General features: G+C 36.4%; 1 protein-coding gene across 1 annotated transcript in view; it reads left to right on the top strand.

The window, feature by feature from the left end:
* Positions 1–21,309, top strand: part of LOC124775374 — a 607,101-nt gene that overhangs the window by 558,484 nt on the left and 27,308 nt on the right. The window contains exons 217-231 of the mRNA XM_047250212.1: positions 214–537; positions 2,130–2,453; positions 3,390–3,677; positions 4,105–4,299; positions 4,878–5,237; positions 5,966–6,175; positions 6,971–7,171; positions 8,127–8,324; positions 10,767–11,129; positions 14,791–15,015; positions 15,640–15,831; positions 18,679–18,891; positions 19,113–19,298; positions 19,830–20,417; positions 20,983–21,171. Coding sequence (XP_047106168.1) covers positions 214–537; positions 2,130–2,453; positions 3,390–3,677; positions 4,105–4,299; positions 4,878–5,237; positions 5,966–6,175; positions 6,971–7,171; positions 8,127–8,324; positions 10,767–11,129; positions 14,791–15,015; positions 15,640–15,831; positions 18,679–18,891; positions 19,113–19,298; positions 19,830–20,417; positions 20,983–21,171 — 4,056 coding nt within the window. The remainder of the gene's footprint in view (positions 1–213; positions 538–2,129; positions 2,454–3,389; positions 3,678–4,104; positions 4,300–4,877; positions 5,238–5,965; positions 6,176–6,970; positions 7,172–8,126; positions 8,325–10,766; positions 11,130–14,790; positions 15,016–15,639; positions 15,832–18,678; positions 18,892–19,112; positions 19,299–19,829; positions 20,418–20,982; positions 21,172–21,309) is intronic.

The following is a 21,309-nucleotide window of genomic DNA, read 5'->3' as shown; positions in this document are numbered from 1 at the left end:
CCTGTTGTAATTATTTTACTAGTAGCTGGTTTTATAATCATGGAACTAGTAGTTAGTTACAGGTTTAGAGGACTTCAGTTACTGAAAATTTCACCTGATAAACTGGGAGTTTGGGTAAAGAATATATATTGCAAGTTTTTCATCAACGCAGCAATGCTACTATGTAGATACTTATTTACAAACTTCTAAGCTTTTTTTTGTTTGTTTTCACAGGTCCAACACAAGGAGCTCCAACTGACCCCTGCAACCCTTCACCTTGCGGGCCAAATTCTAACTGCCGTGTTGAAGCAAATGGTTTCTCATCCTGTGAATGCTTGCCAGACTTCTATGGTAACCCATATGATGGGTGCCGACCTGAGTGTCTAGTCAGTTCGGACTGCTCTATGGATCGTGCTTGTATACAGAACCACTGTCAGGATCCTTGTCCTGGAACTTGTGGTGTAGGTGCCATCTGCTCTGTTACAAATCACATTCCTATTTGCTCTTGTCCTGAGGGAACAACAGGAGATGCCTTCCATCTTTGTCAGCCTGTAATATGTGAGTATCATTCAGACTTTATACATTTGGTTAGAAGAGGGAGGCAAGGAGATTTTTATTTATGTTGTTTATATTCAAATTAAGTCATAATATAGACTGAGATTATCACAGTATATGTCTGAACGGTAATGGCTGGAAATTTTAATTTCTCACAGTGACTGGATGCACTGAAATTTTACAAAGGAAATGTAAATTGTATTCACCAGCTGTTGGCACTAACTATGCACAATCTTATATTATTAATATGAGTAAAAAAGAAGAGCAAAGAAATGTAAAGAGGCAAATTTATAGTTTAGGAACAAAATAATGTGTAAAGCAAATGTGCCCTTTTCTTAAAAGGACACTAGAAATTTATTTTGGGTGTGGTGGAGGAAGGAGGGTGGGGGATGCAGCTGAGGGGTCAGAGATAGAACATTCAGAAAAAGCAGGGGAGGATAATCACAGGTGACAAAATCTGTGCTGAAGGTATATGGTAACTTATACGGTTAGTTCAAAAAAACTGTTAAAACAGCATTAGTGTAAAAAGATGTGTGGCAAGGAGTGATATTTACACCATGAGATATTCATAAATGGAATAATCATTGTGAATATGTACATGGTTTGGGTCTTGTAACAGTTAGGATGATCTTCCTCATTTTGGTGATCACACTATCTTATCAGTATATATTGTTGTGGTCTTCAGTCCAAAGATCAGTTTGATGCCACTCTCCACACTATTTAATCTTGTGCATGCTCCTTTATCCCTACTCAACAATGAAATCTTCATCCATTTGAACCTGTGTACTGTAGTCAAGTCTCGGCCTCCCTCTTCAGTTCTTACCCCCTCCCCCTAAATACTTCACTCCATTACCAAATTTGTGATATCTTGATGCTTCAGGGTGTGCCCCATCAACCAGTCCTTTCTTTTAGTCAAATTGTGTCCTAAACTTCTTTTCTCCCAAATTCAGTTCAGTACCTCTCCATTAGTTATCTGATGTACCCATCTAATCTACAGCCTTCTTCTGTAACATCACATTTAAAAAGCTTCTGTTATCGTCATGTCTGAAGTGTTTATCATCCATGTTTCAGTTTCGTACAATTCTACATTCAGACAAATCCTACAGAAAGAGACTTCCTGTCACTGAAATTGTATTCTGTGTTTGCAAATTTGTCTTTTTCAGAGACACTTTTCTTGCTATTACAAGTCTTCATTTTACTCCCTCTCTACTTCTGCCTTCATCAGCTACTTTGCAGTGAAAATAGGAAAACTCGTGTACTACTTTTAGTGTCTCATTTCCTAACTGATTCCTTCAACATTGCCTAATTTAATTCAACAACATTTCATTGGATCATTGTTTTACTTTAGTTGTGACTCCTCTCATAACCTCCTTTTGTGACTTTTTAATTTAATTTTGCAATGGTAGGTAGCTGAGCTAAGAGGTATTAAAATTATAGTCACCATTTTACATTTCAGTACACCATATCATATGCAACCTAGGAATCATTTTATTGTAATATGTCAGAACTGTCAGAGCATTATTTTAGTGAGCACTAGACTGCCGTAAAAATTTGGTTGGAATAGTGCTAATGTTTTTATTTTCTTTGCATTGCAGTGCCGGTGCCAGGTTCAAGTTACCCATGTGTACCTTCACCCTGTGGGCCAAATGCACTTTGCCGAGCAGGTGATTCTGGTGCTGCCTTGTGTGAATGCTTACCAGGTTATCAGGGTATACCAGATGGAAGTGGATGCAGGCCTGAGTGTGTCCTCAGTGCTGACTGTCCACGTGACAAGGCGTGTGTGAGTGGCAAGTGCCGGGACCCATGTCCAGGTGCCTGTGGTTATGGTGCCAACTGCAATGTTATAAACCACAGCCCCATCTGTTCTTGCCCATCTGGTACAGGAGGAAATCCATTTGTACAATGTACAGAGCAACCACGTAAGTATCTTACTACTCTACTGTTGAAATCATTGATTTTCCCTTTAATATATGTAGAGTATTCTGCATGATTAGTTAACAGCAATCTTAGATCAGTGAAATAACATTCTTTTATGTTATTTTGCTTCCATTTGATCTGCCAAATTTCTTTTCTTCATCTTAAATGCTTGCATATCAATTGATTTAACAATAATAAATAATTTTAGAAGAACTGAATATCTTTTTTCTTTCTTTATCACTTTGCTATTCTCCTTTTGCAATTTTTATGTGGTGTTGATGACTTGTGATGTGACTTTATCTGAAAAATAACTTCTTTATGAAAAACAGCAAAACCCATTCTTTTTTTCTTTAAATGGAATTTTAATGACGTATCGATCTCCTGAATAAAAATAAATTAGTCTTGCAGAATGTCTGTATTAGCCTAGATACCCACAGTCAAAATGATCACCAGTTTACAGCTGCTTACTATACCTCTTGATCACAAAATTATTTTGTTCATTAAATATGTTTATCATAATATTAATCATCAGTGAAAATAAATAATAGACTAAATTTGTTTCATGCCTTGAGTTGTGAGGAGATGAAAATTTCTTTTTATCAGTTATGTACTCTCACTCTCTCTCTCTCTCTCTCTCTCTCTCTCTCTCTCTCTCTCTCTCTCTCTCTCTGTGTGTGTGTGTGTGTGTGTGTGTGTGTGTGTGTGTGTGTGTGTTTGTTTTCCTCCCCCAACCTCTCCCCCCCCCCCCTCCCCACCCCACCCATCCTTCCTCCCACCTACCTTTGTTTGCTTACTGGCTTTTTTCAAGACACTCTCATCTTTCTCATTTGTACATAAAGTTAGACAGTAAAACCCTGAAATTTCTATTATAGTTATAATTTTCAGCATCAAAATAAAGAGAAAATGTTGATTTTCAACAACTGTTAATTATTCTACAGCTGTTCCAAGCGATCCCTGTGAGTCCTCACCATGTGGACCGAATGGACAGTGCCGTGTTGTGAAAGGTGCTGCTGTTTGCACATATCCAGAATGTGTAATCAATCAAGACTGTGTTCGTGACAGGGCTTGTTTTGCTCAACGTTGTCGAGATCCTTGCAGTGAGGGAACTGTCTGTGGTCTCAACGCACTATGTCAAACTGTCAGCCATGTCCCTGTGTGTTCCTGTCCAGCAGGTTACACAGGAGAACCTAGGCTTGAGTGCCACCCAGTGCCTGTCACTCCTCCAGGTATGTGTATTACCTGCTGTTAATCATTAACTATTCTCAGTTGGTGTGGCTGTTTTCATGTAGACTATTTAGTAAAAAAATCATTCTAAAAAATTTCAATGTTTATTCTGCTACTATTACCAATGAGAGTACAGACTTCATCATTTGGGTGTAAACTGTTCCAATATTCAGAAGTATTATTTATTGATTTAACTGTCTGCTCATAGGAATAAATTTCTGTAGCTCCTTGCAACTAAACATACTTTAGCATTACAAAAAGCTTTCAAAACAGATTATGAGTTTAACAACACTACATCATGTAATATATGAATATATATTATTTCACTGTGATAAACCATTTTCAGCTCTTGCAGAGCTGCATTGTCACTTAAATTATACACTTTTGTAAATTGCTGCAGTATGTGACAAAACCCTTCTAACTTTTCAGCTCCACGCCCTGAATGTACTCAAAACAATGACTGTACAAATGACAAGGCCTGTATAAATGATTTTTGCCGTGATCCTTGTCTGGAGAATACAGGAATTTGTGGACCTAATGCACAATGTCATGTTCAGTTGCATAGGCCAATATGCACCTGTAAGGATGGATTTACTGGAAATGCCAATGGCCATTGTTATCAGAGTGAGTAAAATACTGAATACTTTTTATACTCTTGTTTCCATGCAGCAGAACAACATACATTTTGTTGTAGTAGACTACAGAATAAGAGCTATAAATAAAATTAAAATATACTTTATAATATAAATTAACTTGCATTTCTGGATATTGTTTGATATTTATAGCAGTTGTACTCCACTAAAGTAGGCAAAGCTACAATAATTCGTTATCTTATTATCATTTGTGGTTTAAATTAAGAGTTACTAAGAGAACCAGGTATGTTCTGGAAGAGATGCACATCTTACATACAGTGTTTACTATTTTTTTCACAGATATTTTGTTAATATCGTGGATCATTGAATGAGTATAGTAGATCACACTGTGAATTCTAAGACAAAAGTTTGTCTTCTTAAAAGTTCTTTTTGGTAGCTTCATTCTGTTCGGGAATGATAAATGAAGGTATAAGAATGTGTCATTCTCATAAAATAACAAACAGTTACATTACCTTATGTGGGAAAGATATAGCATTCATAATATACACATTTAACATAACAAATGTATTATTTAAGTTAATAATTTGTTCAATTTTGCTCCTTTTACAGTTGGTTGTCGCTCAGATGGAGAATGCCCACCCACAGAGGCATGTGTGAACGGCAACTGTGTGTCTCCATGTTCCTACACACATTGTGGTATCGATGCTCTTTGTGAGACTGATGGCTGGCATCATGCACGTTGCCGCTGTCCTGAAAGTTGGACTGGAGATCCACACACACTGTGCAGAAAGCCAGAATGTTCATCTGATGCTGACTGTACATACAACCTAGCTTGCCTTGGCAATCGATGTGAAAATCCTTGTCCTGGTGCATGTGGTCAGAATGCTATCTGCACTGTTACTAACCATTTGGCAACATGTCACTGTCCACCAGGCTACACTGGAAATCCTGGGTCACAATGCATTCTTGGTGAGTCAGTCAGTACTGAGATATATTTTCAGTTTTAAATCCACAAACAGTCGATATCCCGTTAACAAAATATATTCCAACATTCCGTTACAACAGTTTCTGTACCTCGCAGTTTGAAGTGGCAAAGTTTTGGTGTTAAATGGTCAATTACATTCATGATTAAAAATGTCAAAGATAGTTTAAGCCTAGCAGTCACACAAATTAAAAAATATAATTTTGATTGAATATCCAGCTGTCATATGTAAAAACAATTTAAAAACTAGTACAAGGCAAGGAAAGTCACCTAAAATTCTAGATCAAGGGTGATGTAATGTTCCCTACAATCCATTTTGTGCTGAAAGATATCATTTTCTGCCAATTCCTTTCCATTTATTCCCAGTTCTGCAACTGGTAAGCATGTGCTCCTCTGTGATCACTAATTTTGGTAGTATTCATTTTGCATAGTTTAATTATTTTCATGGATTTATGGTTGAATCGTTTCCTGCGGTTAACAATATTTAAAAATGGAAATTGCAAGTTTTACAGTGCATTTACTTCCATAAGATTAAAAATATTATTGGGATTTTTTATGCATGTACAAAGTTAATTACAATGTCATTGCATTCCTCTTTCTCCGTTTTCCCTCTTTTTTGTATGAAATGTAAAATCTTAAGTTTGCTGCTGTTGATTCATCAGAGGCTTTCTGTTATTCAGCTATAATAATTGTTTCTTTTGTTGATGTTTGATAGAAATTATGGAGCCAAAACAGTGTCGAGCTGATGCTGACTGTGCAAGCAAATTAGCTTGCTTTAGTGGAAACTGTCGAAACCCATGTGTTGAAACAAAACCATGTGGTCCAAATGCTGAATGCACGGTTGTAGACACTCTTCCTCTCAGGACCATGGCCTGCCGCTGTCCACAGGGGTATGTAGGGGATGCAGACATCGAATGCAAACCAGGTAATAAGATGTTGACTATTGAAAATAAGTGTTTTAGATTTTGAAATTAACAAATGAAATAAAGTGCTTATATTTTTTCCAGGTGGCCACTGGTGATGGTGGTGGTGGGAGGGATGGTGATAACAACATACCTACCTCATTAACTTTTTACCTGTCCCAAAGTTACATTTTTAAATGATAAACAGCAACACACTTAATGTTTTTTGTAGTAATGAACTATAGAGTTTTGATATTACATAACATGCTACCTAACAATGCTTGCTACTTGAAATGGGCAATTTTGTATTGTTGCATGCCATTTTTAATGAAGAGTACTTAATCTCATTTCTATGATTTCAATTAATACCTTAAATTTTCTGCTTACAGTCATAACATTTACAAGTGTAAAGTATTTTTCTTTTGCTGCTGTGTTATGCTTCATAACATATGACTTCCTTCAACCCATTTTGTATTACAAGAACATAACTTTATCTCAGCTCAGGAGAGCCCATATAAACATGAACATTAAAATTTGCCGTTATAAATATAAAAAATGCTAAAAATCGTTAATTAAGTGTGAGAAGACAGAAAACTGTTGTTATAAAACTCCAGGAAATTCTTTAAAGAAAAAAAAGAAAGAAAAAGAAGATAATGTGGTAAAGGTTTCCTTTTTATTTCCTGTAGTTGACATTTAATACTGTCCAGTATAATACTTGTGTGTGGTGTATTCTGTCTCTTGCAAGTACTCTTCTGTGTTCTGACTGATGACAGATAATCGTTACATTGAATGTTCATTTTGGATATGTGTTTTTGCAGCTCCTGATGAAAAAGAAGGTTGTCAGTCTGATGCAGACTGTACATTATCTGAGATTTGTGTGAACAGACGTTGTTCCAATGCATGTACATTGAATCCAAGTTTGTGTGCACCAAATGCACTGTGCCAAGCAACAAACCATCAAGCAACATGTGTCTGCCCTGGTACCCTAGTCGGTGACCCATATAGTAACTGCTATTCAGGTAAATATTCCTTTTATAATCCCATGTTCATCATATGATTGCTATGTTATCCTTATGGATGCTAGTATTTTTTAAATCCTAAATACAATTTGCCTAGTCAGTATGCCAAAATATCAAAGATAAACAGAGTTGTAGTTTGATGAAGTAGTATATTTTTTAAAGATATAGTCTGAAAAGAAAATAATGAACATATATTTATATCTAGGGGATTAGTTTTCTAAATTAATTAACAACATTAATCAAGTGACCCAAGGACACCATCCTGCATCTTTACTTAGAATCCAGAAAAGCTCAATTTCTTGTTTTTTTTTTTTTGTTTTTTTTTTTTTTTTGTGCCAGCAGACTTACTTATTATGTACTAGAACCAGTACAAGGAGAGAAACAGCTATAATTAACAATCTGTTTTAATTACATGAATTTATGATTCAAGATATCCTCCCAGGCACTCTATGATTGTTTAGAGGTTCAATATATTCATGAAGAGTTTACCTTCTTTTAGAGACTACCATGCTAAGCAATATATTTACTAATTGGAAAACAAAAGGAGATAGTTCTGTTTCAAAACTCCACTCTGCATTTTTTAAATTATCAAAGAAAGTAATTGTTCAGTACAAACCATTAAAAAATTGCTGTTCCTACATAAATGTCTTGAAAACTAAGACCCACAAAAGAAAATTGCTTCATGATCAGTACGATGGGAAAGTATCCCTCAGAATTCATTGGTTTCAAACCTGATGTGTCTTCATAAGTTTACATGTTTCTTTTTAATTTACTGGTGATTAAATGCCAGAATTTATGTCTACTTTTAATAACAGTCATTACACATACATTTACAAATGCTTAATGTTACAAGTAATGAGACTTAAAGACAAGAATCTAACAAATATTATTAGTAAATTTAGCATCAATACTCATTAAAATGCAAATACCAATTCTATTATTTTTATTTTTCTAGCACACCTCAATGAATCAGAATGCAGAACAGATATGGATTGTTCAGACAAACACTCTTGTATTTCTGCACACTGTCTTGACCCCTGCACTGTCAGTTCTCGATGTGGTGTGGGAGCTTTGTGTCATTCAAGTTACCATCGTGCTATCTGCAGTTGTCCAGATGGCTGGGCTGGAAATCCAGAAAGATTTTGCTACAGACGTAAGTTGAAAATTAAATTATCATTTTCTACATTTTTGTTAAAATTTAACTTGAGACATGTAAAGAAGCACCTAACACTCTGAAGTTCAGTAATATCTTCATTTATTTACTTTATTTATAAATAAATATTGTTCACAACACACAGATACAAACTGAATCATCTGGAAACAATGTTCCCATACATATTGACTAGGAAGTGAACAAATCTATTTCAATGCACCATTAGAGTGATGCAAATGTTTAAACACACAAAACATATTTTCATGTGTAATATAAAAGGCATGTATTAGCCAAGACTGTAAAAATAATGGACAACATACCACAACTGTATACTTTTATTAAAGTTTATTTTTATAGTCTCAGTGGCATAAAAAATTGTATGTTGTGCAACTGAGACTGCAAAAACAAACTTTTCATGAAGTCTGTAAACTTCGTGGCAAACATAAATGTAAGATCTAAAACTATAGTTTAAGCATCCCATTCCTTGATAAATGAACTTGAAAGAAGAAGAAGAAGAAAGGGGAGGAAAGTGAAGGCAGGAGAAAAAAAAGATGTACGAAAAAAAACATCCAAAGTTGCAAACTGAAGAATAGACATTTACAAATACAGACCAAGACTTCATTCTCCTTGTCGTTTGCTGTTTTAATATACGTTTCTTGTTTATCTTTGTGGCATGTTCCTTGTTATTTTCAGTATGATATTTCTGACAGTACTTAACAGGAAATAATGCCATGCACAAGCAATAACTGCACTATATATTAGATTTGTACACAATTTGTGGAATGGTCATCAAACATCATATAAGAAAGCAAACATCATATAAGAAAGTGGAATGGTGTTGAACTGACATACACATAATGGTAAGCCTGTACAAATGACTTGTGATGAAGAAATGAGTCAGAGGCCAGCTGGGGATGATGGTAGGCTACAAAAATGCCGCAGGCTGCAAAAGTGGGCTTTAGGTTGACAGTATGTACTGACACTAAGGAGGAGGAATACAAAACCACACTCTCTTTAGGTATATTACATTCAACCCAGTAAGGACATTCAGGTATCAAGCCTGGAAGAATGATTCTTAACATACAATGAATTGCACTTCAGTTTCAAAGATAGGATGGAAGCAGAAGATAGAAGTTGTGTACTGGATACTTCAACTTTCATAACATTTTCATAAATAACAAAGATGACGATGTACAAGCACCACATTTGTACTTCACAGTGGACAGGTAGAAAGTCTGATGGAAAGAAATTTCGTCTGTCCAAATGAAAGGTCATGGTGTGAATCCTTTTAGCAATTAAAATGGAGACAAGTGTAAGCATTAGCCAACCAAAGATGTATGATATATGATGGACAGACATTGCATTACAAGGCTTGTTGGATCCAAGCAGACCCAGTGGGATTGGTAATATGTCAAAGTTATCTGGAAAGGCAAAGTGGAATAATGGAGAGAAAACAACCGAGAATCTGTGTCAAGAATGTATTGACGGAGTAAGATTTAAAATGTCGTAATCTAGTTGGATCTGTTAGGGGAGTTTAATAAGAGGGTACTAAATTGATAAAGATGGATGTAACTAGTTAATGAAAATGTGGCCTTCAACAACTGTAATTATCAGATAGTAATTGTTCATTTTATCAAGCAGCAATGTAAAAGTTGATGGCCATTACTTTTGCGATGTTCAGCTGTAAAGTCTTTCATAATGTGCTCCACTACCTGTTGAGAATTGGCACAATGGAACACCTCTCTCTCCTGAGTGACTGTCCAGACTCTACATTAACATGTTTCATAGAACTCTGGATCAAAGGCTTGTATGCCACTGAGAATGACATGATTTGCAAACTAATATGAGAAGCATTGTCAGTTATGTGTCTGATACCATCATCAGTTGAATGTCTGAAATTACTGTCCAAACTGTTACCTGCACACCCAACATTAATTACATGAATTTCTTTACCAAGATATTTTCTCAAAAAGGTCTAAATGAACAATGACACCATTGAGGCCTTCAGTAATCTTATATTTGCTACTTACCTTCTAATCATGACTCAGTGAGCTAGGCACATTCCCAGGCTATGACTACTGCCGGGCAGTAACTGGTCTTATCATCCCTTTTCATCTTACCCTTGTATCTTATGCTGTCTACTGTCAGGTAATGCTGTGTTCTTAATTGTATAGCTGAGCTAGTTGCATTTTATGGGTGCATAACTGCAAAATTTTTAGCTATTTGTCTTGGAAAAAATACCAAATTTTTGCTTAGTTTTGCTTTTGAATAAAGAATGCTTGTTTAAAACTCTCAGGATATTCCACAAGCTGTTTGTAAATGACACTAAACTTGTTTCATGATGAGACATATGGGGCACTGAAAGTTCCTGCTTAACTTCTTCCAAAATTAAACATGTACTTTTACTTGTTTATTAACTAAACAAATGCTCTTTTATTTTAGCTGAATGCACAAATGATGCAGATTGCCCATACAACAAGGCATGTGAATCAGGAAGTTGTTTGGATCCTTGCGAACATGCTGGTTGTGGACGCGGAGCTGAATGTATCACAGAGGCACACAGACCTCGTTGTCAGTGTCCTCCTGGTTCCCAGGGAGATCCATATCGCACTTGTGTCACTGGTGTATGTCAGTACAATGAAGATTGTGCTGGACATGAAGCCTGCGATCGACTGAATCGTATTTGTCGCCCTGTCTGTGAAGAAGACACTTGTGCATCTGGTGCTGTGTGTATTGGGAAAGATCATCAGCCTACGTGTGCTTGTCCTCATGGCACAAATGGAAATCCATATGTTGAATGTAGCTGTAAGTCTTTTGAGAATTACTTATAATACAGCAAAAACTATACAATAAATTTATAAAATGCTTATACACACTTACACATATTTTCACTGTATTTATACGTGGATGAGAAATGGGTGGGGGTGTTAGGCTTATTAATAAGAAAACATTGGCTTATAAAGTTCTTCATTAAAGTTGCAGTTCGTTCTCCATACTGTCATCACAAATACTGCTAATTTCTTCCTTTTCAGAGTGAAAAAAGAAGTTGTGCATTTGGTCTTCCTGCCAGACAGTCATTAAATCTTACACTTTATGTCTGCCTAAAAACAATATGCACCTTATGTAAATGAAAGATCCTGAGTAAGCTTTTCAGTCAGGAGTTAATGGCCTGCCATTAAATGTTGTACCAAAATGTTGCAACTGTAAAAGTTTAGTTGATGTGTTATTATTGTTTGTCTGCAGCTTACAAAGCTGCCCAGAAACTTACCGAAAAATACTTTATCTGCTTTTATTTATTCATTCATACATTATGCTTCATAGATTACAGCTGATGAAGAATCCTTGTTTATGCTTATAATAATAATGTAAGCTCCTGGATGGAACAATACACTAAGACAACCACTCACTTTTAGCAGTCTGATGTGTGATGATAGGCACACGTAACAAAACATGGTTTTCATTAGCTTTAGAGCTCTTCTTCTGGCAGAAACTATACTTGTTCATGCACACAAACACCCAATAGAGCTCTGCAGTTACCGAGTCTAATGACTTTCCTGCTTCTTGCTCACACTATCCCACTAACCACTCCTTGCCTCATGTGTCCTTCACTGCCTCCTCTCCTCATCCATTAGCCCAAGCAGGTGCTCCCTGATAATACATGTCATTGTGATAATATGCATTTGGATATCTGTGTGTGTACTCTCTGCTAAACAAAGAGCCAGAGCTCTAAAGCTAGTTAATACTGTGTTTTGTTACATGTGTCTGTGTTGCACTCATCAGTGTGCTAAAGGTGAGTGGTTGCCTTTTGTCTATGTTTAATTAGTCATGAAATTAATTATCAGTAAAACAGTTTTTATAAATTACTTTGTATTCTGTAAAATTGTCATTAATGGCTGTCTCTTTACATGATTATTAAAGACATTGTTTTACTCATTTCTTCTTAAAATATATGTAAACCATCATCTCACTTATCACACAGAAAAACAATTATTTTGGAAAATACATCCACTTACTGTTTACGTACTTTATGTACATAACATTTAATCTGACTATGGATTCTTACCAATTTATTATAAGATTGGAAATAAATCCTACTTTTTTAATCATAGGACAAAGTACATGAAATTGACTTTATTTGTAGCAACAAATCACATTAAGAAGCTAATGCACTGATATTTAAATGTAAAAACAAGAAAGTTTCCAAACAGGCCTATAGTGTTGCCTTTTATATGGTCATAATATACATATTGACAGGTTAAAACTCTGTGCCAGATTGGTATTCAAACATGGTTTACTTCCTCTAGCAGGCAGAGCATTTCCAATTTAACCGTCCAAAAACATCTGGTAGATAGACTCAAAAACTTCAACTTGTCTCATGCTCCTTACCTCCTGTACTCTGATCCTGCTCTGGCACACAGTTTTAAATTGTCATATATAATCAGCACAGCATGTAATCTGTGTAGAATAAGAGAATTCATTGTCACTATTCTTATTTTTAGCTCTTGTAAATTAAATATATTTTTTATTTTTACTGAATTGTTCTCAAAAGGTTATTGCCTAGGATAACAGAGAACATAGTACGCATGTTAGAGTTTTTATCTGCAATCAGGACACTACTCTTTGACCTTTTTATTCTGTTTTGATTCATTCTCTATGTCATCTCTGTTAAATCAGCATCATGCCATCACTATTTATTAATTCACTCAATCATTACTTCCAGGAAATTGTATGTACGCTCTAAGACACAAAAAAGATGTACCACTAAGGATACACATGTACAGACAAACAAGTGATTACAATTTCAGAAAAAATGGATGATTTATTCAAGAGAAAGAGCTTCACAAACTGAGCAAGTCAGGAATGTATTGGTCTACTTCAGTCCTTATGCAAGCAGTATTCAGCTTGGCATTGAGTGATAGAGTTGTTGGATGTCCCCCTGATGGATATTGTGACAAATTCTGCTCAATTGGCACATTAGATGGCTGGAGAGCCCTGCCCATAATGCTCCAAACATTCTCAACTGGAGAGAGATATGGTGGCCTTGCTGGCCAAGGTTGGGTTTAGTAAGCACAAAGACAAGCTGTAGAAACTCTCACTGTGTGTGGTTGACCATTACCTTGCTGAAATGTAAGCCTGTGAAGGGCAACAGAATGGGCTGTAAAATATCACCAAAATACTGCTGTGCTTTAAGAGTGCTGTGGATGACAGCCAAAGGGATCCTGCTATGAAATGAAATGGCACCCCAGACTGTCAGTCCTGGTTCTCGGGCCGCATGGCGGGTGACAGTCAGGTTGGTATCCCACTGCTCACTGGGCCTCAGTTTGTAGCAGAACTCATTACTAAAGACAATTCTACTCCATTCAATGGGATTCCAGTCTTAAGATGTGTCTGGGGATGCTTCGGACAACAATGGGGTACCAACCTGATTACAGCCAGAAGTGAGGATCTGGGATTCCATTTCATTTCACAGCAGGATACTTTTGGCTGTCATCCATAGCACCCTTGCTGCACAGCAGTATGTTGATGATAATGTATTTGTTGCTCTTCATGGCAAGCCAGCCTGTGCATTTCAGCAAGATAATGCTTGCCTGCACACAGTAAAAGTTTCTACTGCTTGTCTTTGTGCTTGCTAAACAGCACTTTGGCCAACAAGATCGCCAGATCTCTCCCCATTTGAGAATCTCGGAGCATTATGGCAGGGCCCTCCAAACATGTCAGTATTTTGATGATCTAACATGCCAATTGTACAAAATCTGGCAAGATATCCCTCTGGAGGACATCCAACAACTCTGTCAATCAATGCCAAACTGAATAACTGCTTGTGTAGTGGACAGAGGTGGACCATTGCATTACTGAGTTGCTCATGTTATGAAGCTCTTTCCCTGGAATAAATCATCCATATTTCTGAAGTTTTATTTTTTTGTCTCTCTCTCTCTCTCTCTCTCTCTCTCTCTCTCTCTCTGTGTGTGTGTGTGTGTGTGTGTGTGTGTGCGTGTGTGTGTGCGTGTGTGTGTGTGTGTGTGTGTGTGTGTGTGTGTGTGTGTGTGCGTGCATTACATCTCCCAATTTCAATCCCATTTGGATAATTCCTTTGTGGTGCATTTGATTTTTTTTTCCTTAGAGTGTAAAAAATGTATCTGTATGCTATCAGAATTGCCTTATTGGTAAAAACACTACTGCGCCCTGTGTGAATATACTGAAAGTGTGTGATATATTCAGCACTCTTTCATACCTTTACCATCAGTTTTCATGTCTTTCATCTTTGTGTCATCCTTTCTTCTGTCTTTCCTCAAAATACCAAACACTTTATATGTTACTTTTTTCTCAGTTGTTTATAGAAAATTATAGTTATATTTTACTAAACTATTGCACACTCATCTACTAACTGATACATAAGCTCGAAACCTCCTCACTGTGATGTAAAATACAAATGGACAAAGCTGACAAGTATATTTATTTCTCACAGCTGCAAGAGTACCAACTGTTCCAGCTGAATGTGAGGCTGATCATAACTGTCCATCACAGCAAGCATGTCTAAATGCTGTATGTGAAGATCCATGTGTGGCTGTATCATCAGTGTGTCCAGCTAATCAACAATGTCATGTTCTTGATACATTACCTCTGCGAACAGTGACATGTCACTGTCCTCATGATGCAGTTGCTGATGCTTCAGGGTATTGTATACCTGTTGGTGAGTATCTGACTACAACCAATAATTTTACTGAAACTTTCTTAGTATTTTAGATTCTAAATGTACTTTAAATTGTGCTATAGATATGATAAGTATTGCACAAAACACTTGTAAGCCATTTGTTAATCCCAGAAATGATACATTTACTGAGTACTTTAATTTATCTTCTACAATGTAGGGTAGAGATAGATTGCTACTTGTCATAAAGATGACAGTTTAAGTTGCAGACAGGTGCAACTGAAAGACACTTACATATTAGCTTTTGGCCACAGCCTTTGTCAGAAAAAGAAAATACACACACACACTTTCATTCACACAAGCAAGCATATCTCATGCATACATGACCGCCATCTCTGGTAGCTGACTGGAATGCTCGTGATAATGAATCTTGTGTGTGTGTGTGTGTGTGTGTGTGTGTGTGTGTGTGTGTGTGTGTGTGTGTTTTCTTTTTCTGATGAAAGCTAATGTGTGTCTTTTTGTTGCGTCTAACAGCAACTCAACATGTCATTTTTAGGTAAGTAGCAATATATCTTTTCCTTACATTGTTGATATTCCAAACTGGAATTTCCGTTGTTTAATTTTATCTTCTGTTGTGTTATAATAATTTTGTTGTATATTCCTCAGTTCCAGGAGAACCACAATGTGTGACAGATTCAGAATGTGGTAATACTGAAAAGTGTGTACGGGGTAAATGTGTGGAAGCTTGCCGCACTGACTTCTGTGGCATAAATGCTATCTGTCAGTCTGATGACCATAGAGCTGTTTGTCGTTGTCCTCCTGGATACACAGGAAATCCACGGGTTGATTGTGTCATTCGTAAGTCTACATCTTTATCATTGTTCTTTGGCTTTATGCTGTTGTGATTATGTGAACTGAAATAATATATTTTGCTTTAGAACATGTATCCTGTCAGATATAATACTCTTACTGCAGTCCGTCTTCACAGTTACATGCATGATACTACATTTATATATATGAGATACATATATCTTACTGAAAGCTAAAGATAGAGCTAAATTATGACTGTGGGAGAACACAACCTCTTATTACACCCATTTACTCCTTTCAGTAATTGTCAGGAGAGATAATATTTTAGTTGGTTATTGCTTCCTGGTTTTGGAAAAAATTCATCTTATCACAGCTACCATTTATGTAAATGGAAGTCACTGTATTCCCATAGATGTGTCCATCTTTGGCACACTTAAATGTCAATCATCATTGGTGTACAGGGCTAAGGAGAGTGAGCAGTTCTTAATTTGCCCCTTATGGGTACAGGCAGGAAATACTGTTTTCCTCCAAATGTGCATAAATTGTTAATGATAAATCGTCTTATTTTGCTTATGTGGATTGGCTGTTTTATGTTGTCCCAGATGTTTTGGCGTAAGTGTGAAATTTAATACATAACCAGTGAACTGACTAACACATCTTAGTTATTTGCAAGAAATACACCTGAAGCACAAAATGCTTTTAGATATGGTAGAGAGTGATTCTTACAACATTTTTCCTACTTTTTTACTACAGTGTTCTAAGATTAGTAGTATTAATATCACTAAGTCATGGTGCGGACACATTTTTCATCAACCTTTTCTATTCACTCATAATCATGCCATTTGATTTCTTTTGGGAAGTGGGAGACAGGGCAGCCTGACAGTGCACAGCATACCCTAGCAATAAAGCTAACTGATGATGTTGTGAGTGATAATTCACAAGTTGCAAGTATTTTTAGCAATCACTTTCTCAATGTAGAGTCAACAATAGGGTTAAAGGGTTCAGTTGAAGAAGCAAAAAAATATGTTAAAAATGTCATTGCCCAGGACTTCAGGCCTTTAGAAATAGCACCAACATCCCCCACTGAAATTAAGGGAATTATAAATAAACTGAAAAACATGAGTTCATGTGGTGTTGCTGGAGCCTCTAACAGAATTTTGAAGTGTTGTTCTAATTTAATAAGTGGAGTCCTTAGCAATATATGTAATGCTTGGCTAGGACAGGGAATTTTTCCAGACAGATTGAAATACGCAATTATCAAACCTCTTCTTAAGAAAGGGGACAAGAGTGACTTAAATAATTATAGACCAACGTCATTTCTGACTTCATTTTCTAAAATATTCGAAAAAGTTGTGTATTCAAGCATAGTCTCACATTTAAGTGAAAATAATTTACTCAGCATGTCACAGTTCGGATTCTGGAAGGGTTACTTGACTGAGAATGCTATCTATACATTTACCCATCAAATAGTACAAGCCCTAAATAACAAATTATCGCCAGTTGGTATTTTTTGTGATCTCTCCAAGGCATCTGACTGTGTGGATCATGTCACATTCTTAGAAAAACTCAGCTTTTATGGAATTGAAGGCTATACACACAGCTGGTTTGAACATTCTTAATGAACAGAAATCAAAAAGTAGTGCTGCATAGCACAAATAATGTTGGGAGGGTGGTAAATTCTAGTGGGAGTTATCACTAAGGGAGTCCCACAGGGTTCAATTTTATGTCCTCTGCTGTTGCTTATTCATAGGAATGACCTCCCATTTAATGTTCAGCAAGCGGAAAGAGTACTTTTTGCAGATGACACGAGTGTTACAATAAATCCCATTCCAGAAAAAGCGGCTGAAGATATTGTTAAGGATGTCTTTCAAATAATTATTAAGTGGTTCTCAGAAAATGGACTCTCCCTTAATTTTGAAAAAGATGTGCTACATCCAGTTCTGTACACCGAATAGAGTCATACCGACAATTGGTGTAGCATATGAACAGGGCTCAGTTAACAGGATAGATTTCTCCAAATTTTTGGGTGTTCACATTGATGACAACTTGAACTGGAAGAAGCATGTTACTAGGCTTCTCAAACAACTAAGTTCAGCTTCTTTCGCTCTTCGTATAATCACTAGTCTTGGTAATAAACAGATCAGCCTCCTAACGTACTTTGCATGTTTCCACTCAATAATGTCTTATGGAATAGTTTTCTGGGGTAACTCACCATGTAGACATAAAGTATTGATTGCACAAAAGAGAGCAGTGAGAATAATTAGTAGTGTTCACCCAAGGACGTCATGTAGGCACCTTTTCAAGGAGTTAGGTATTTTAACTGCACCATCAGAGTACATATGGTCGCTAATGAAATTCATTACAAATAATCCATCTCAATTCGCAAAGAATAGTGATGTTCATTCGTACAAAACTAGAGGGAAAAATTACCTTTGAAGTTGTCAGTTGCTCAAAAAGGAGCACATTATTCAGCAACAAAAATCTATGATCATTTGCCCAACAACATAAAGTGTCTGGCAGGTAGCAGATCAAGTTTTAAATCTAACTTAAAATCATTTCTTTTGGACAACTCCTTCTACTCCATGGATGAGTTTCTGTTGCAGAAATTGTAAAAAAAAGGTACCTCTAAATGTAGTTGCACGTGTAGAATTAAAAATTTCACTAATATTAATATTAGCCCTATTCATGTGTGTATATATATCTTGTAATCTGACTTGTTCCACATCATATCAATAAAATAATAGGGAAAATGATCCTTGGAACATGACATAACTAAAACTACAACTAAACTAAACCAAACTAAAAAACTTTTCAGGCACAGGGCAGATTCACAAAATAACCTGTAGTTGCTTTTCAGAGGCATAGGGTATTTATATCTTGTTCTGAATGTTACAGTTCCAACACCACCACCGCCACCTCCAGAGTGCATAATGGATGAAGACTGTTCAGCAGATCATGCTTGTCAGTTGGGTAGATGTGTTAACCCATGTTCTGCAATAAGTCCAACGCCATGTGCAGCTACAGCTTTTTGTCATGTGGAAGACCATATACCTGTGTGTCGCTGCCCTAGTGGATATGAAGGAAACCCTCACCAAGAGTGTCATCCAGGTCAGTAATATGATAAAATTACGAAATTTATTTGAAGTTAATGTAATGCTCTTTTATTTTATAATGCTCTTTTATTTCCTTCTTATTAAAAGTCTGTATATTATCTTAGATGTTTTGAAGCAATTTTGTAGCTTCCACCACAGTTATGAGCTGAAATACTGATCAACTATAAGACACAATATATACTAGTCAGTTGTTTATAATAACTGTTTTCTCAATAGTATCTGGACCACCTCTTGGATGCACAGCAAATTCTGATTGTTCACAACAAGAATCATGTGTTAATCAACTGTGTGTGAGTCCATGCCATTGTGGACCTAATTCTGAGTGCCGAGTCAGCAATCATTTCCCCACTTGCTACTGTAAACCTGGATTTTCTGGAAATCCTCTAATTGGTTGCATTAAAGGTGAGTTAGTTTATTATATGCATCATGAAATGAACTTTTAAGATTTGAGAATGTGATGCAGAAAAGTAAGAGAGACAATTAAAGTAAAGAGTGTTGCAAGTTTACTGAAAGTATTTCATTTTGTTAACATAAATTACAGTATTTATATGCTAAAATTTCTACTCTTGTCTCTCTCCAATAGATGACAATATTTGTTTGATGCACACCCTATCCAGTTGCTAACGTTTAATTATTCAAATAAACAGAAATAAATAAGCTCCTCATGTTGTCGCAGTTGTGCAGTAATGAAGTTTGCAGACCTTCCATACAAAGGCAGTGTTGTTCTCCACATTCATGAAATAAATATTTGAACAAGTACAGATCAGTAAGGGAAAGAAAAAGATTAAAACAAGGAATTCAAAGTAAATGTATGAGAAGATGCAGTAGTACAGAATTCAAATTTTACTCGCTAATTTAAATAAATTAGTACTGTAAAACGGAAAGTCTATTTGATGATAAATTCTAATTAGATCTTTTGTTTGCCTTACACAGTTCAGTGCCAATCAGATGATGACTGTTCCACTGACACACAATGTTACAATGGTGAATGTGTGAACCCATGCATACTGGGAGCAGTATGTGCTGTCAATGCCGAGTGCTACGGAACAGATCACCGTGCAGCATGCCGCTGTCCTGTGGGATATGTTGGTGACCCGTTGTTGCACTGTGAAAGAGCCGAATGTCGTGTTGATGGTGACTGTCCTTCTACTAGAGCTTGTGTGCAACGCCACTGTGTCGATCCTTGTGCTGTGGCCTCATTATGTGCATCAAATGCAATATGTGTGGTGCGCAACCATGCAGCTGCATGTCGCTGCCCGGAAGATGTACCACTTGGTGATCCAACGTCGTTCTGTGAGAAAAGGCCACCTGCAAAAGAACAAGAACCTGAATGCAAGCTAGATGTTGACTGCCCTAGCAGACAAGCTTGTCTAAAATCACATTGTGTCGACCCATGTACTGAACTGAAACCATGTGCAACAACAGCAAGATGCTCAGTTCTCAACACGGTACCTGTAAGAACTATGGTGTGCACTTGTCCTGAAGGCTGGGTTCCTGGCAGCGATGGGGAATGTCGGCCTGGTGAGCAAACTGCACTATCATTGTTACAGTGAATCTTAAACGGTTTTGTTATTTTTTACTGGGTTCAGTAGTGATTCAATATGGCATTTTAAACTTAAAATGATTTTCTGATTGGTGGTACACTGTAAAATGAGTATGTAGCATATACAAAACATTTTTATTCTGTGTACTCATGGCTATATTTTTTATTTTCTCCTATAAGACTTTTGACTAAAAATAAGGTACAGAAATTAGAATGAGTATTGTGGTGTTGATATGCTGGGTTCCATTCTGAAGTAAAATTCTGAGATGTCATCAATATGCCCGAAATAAGTTTGTCATCAAAAACAAAGTTTTGATACTTTTCAAGATGAACGAAAATTTGATCCACAATTAAATATGATTGCATTGTGCTCTCCATATCACCAGTTGTGTGATTTCAAAACTCCTGCATACATACTCATATCAAAACTAAACAAATCATAAGTGCAAGTATTGTAATCAAGTTCAGTTGTGATACTTATAATTTGTTTATATCATTATATGTAAGTGTCTGTCTGATAATCTATGTTTCTCAATATTTCAGTTGTGGTGCCTGTACCTCCTGGATGCACATCTGATGAGAATTGTGCAACAAATGAAACATGTATTAATCGAATATGCAGAAATCCTTGTGACTGTGGTACAAATGCCAACTGTTTTGTCCAAAACCATCGTCCAATTTGCTCATGCCGAGATGGACATGATGGGAATCCAAACATTGGTTGTTATGCTGGTTAGTAATTACAGTCCAGATCTGCAACATGTACTATTCACCAATCCTTACACTGTTCAGCAATATATGTGAACAATCAAAATATGAAAAGAAGCAAATGTAATTGGTATAACAACTTCTGTTGCAAAAAGTCTTCAG

This window comes from Schistocerca piceifrons, chromosome 1 (genome assembly GCF_021461385.2).
Source record: "Schistocerca piceifrons isolate TAMUIC-IGC-003096 chromosome 1, iqSchPice1.1, whole genome shotgun sequence".
Taxonomy (NCBI): domain Eukaryota; kingdom Metazoa; phylum Arthropoda; class Insecta; order Orthoptera; family Acrididae; genus Schistocerca; species Schistocerca piceifrons.
The sequence above is the reverse complement of the archived record's forward strand: the minus strand, read 5'-3'. Positions and strand labels throughout refer to the sequence as shown.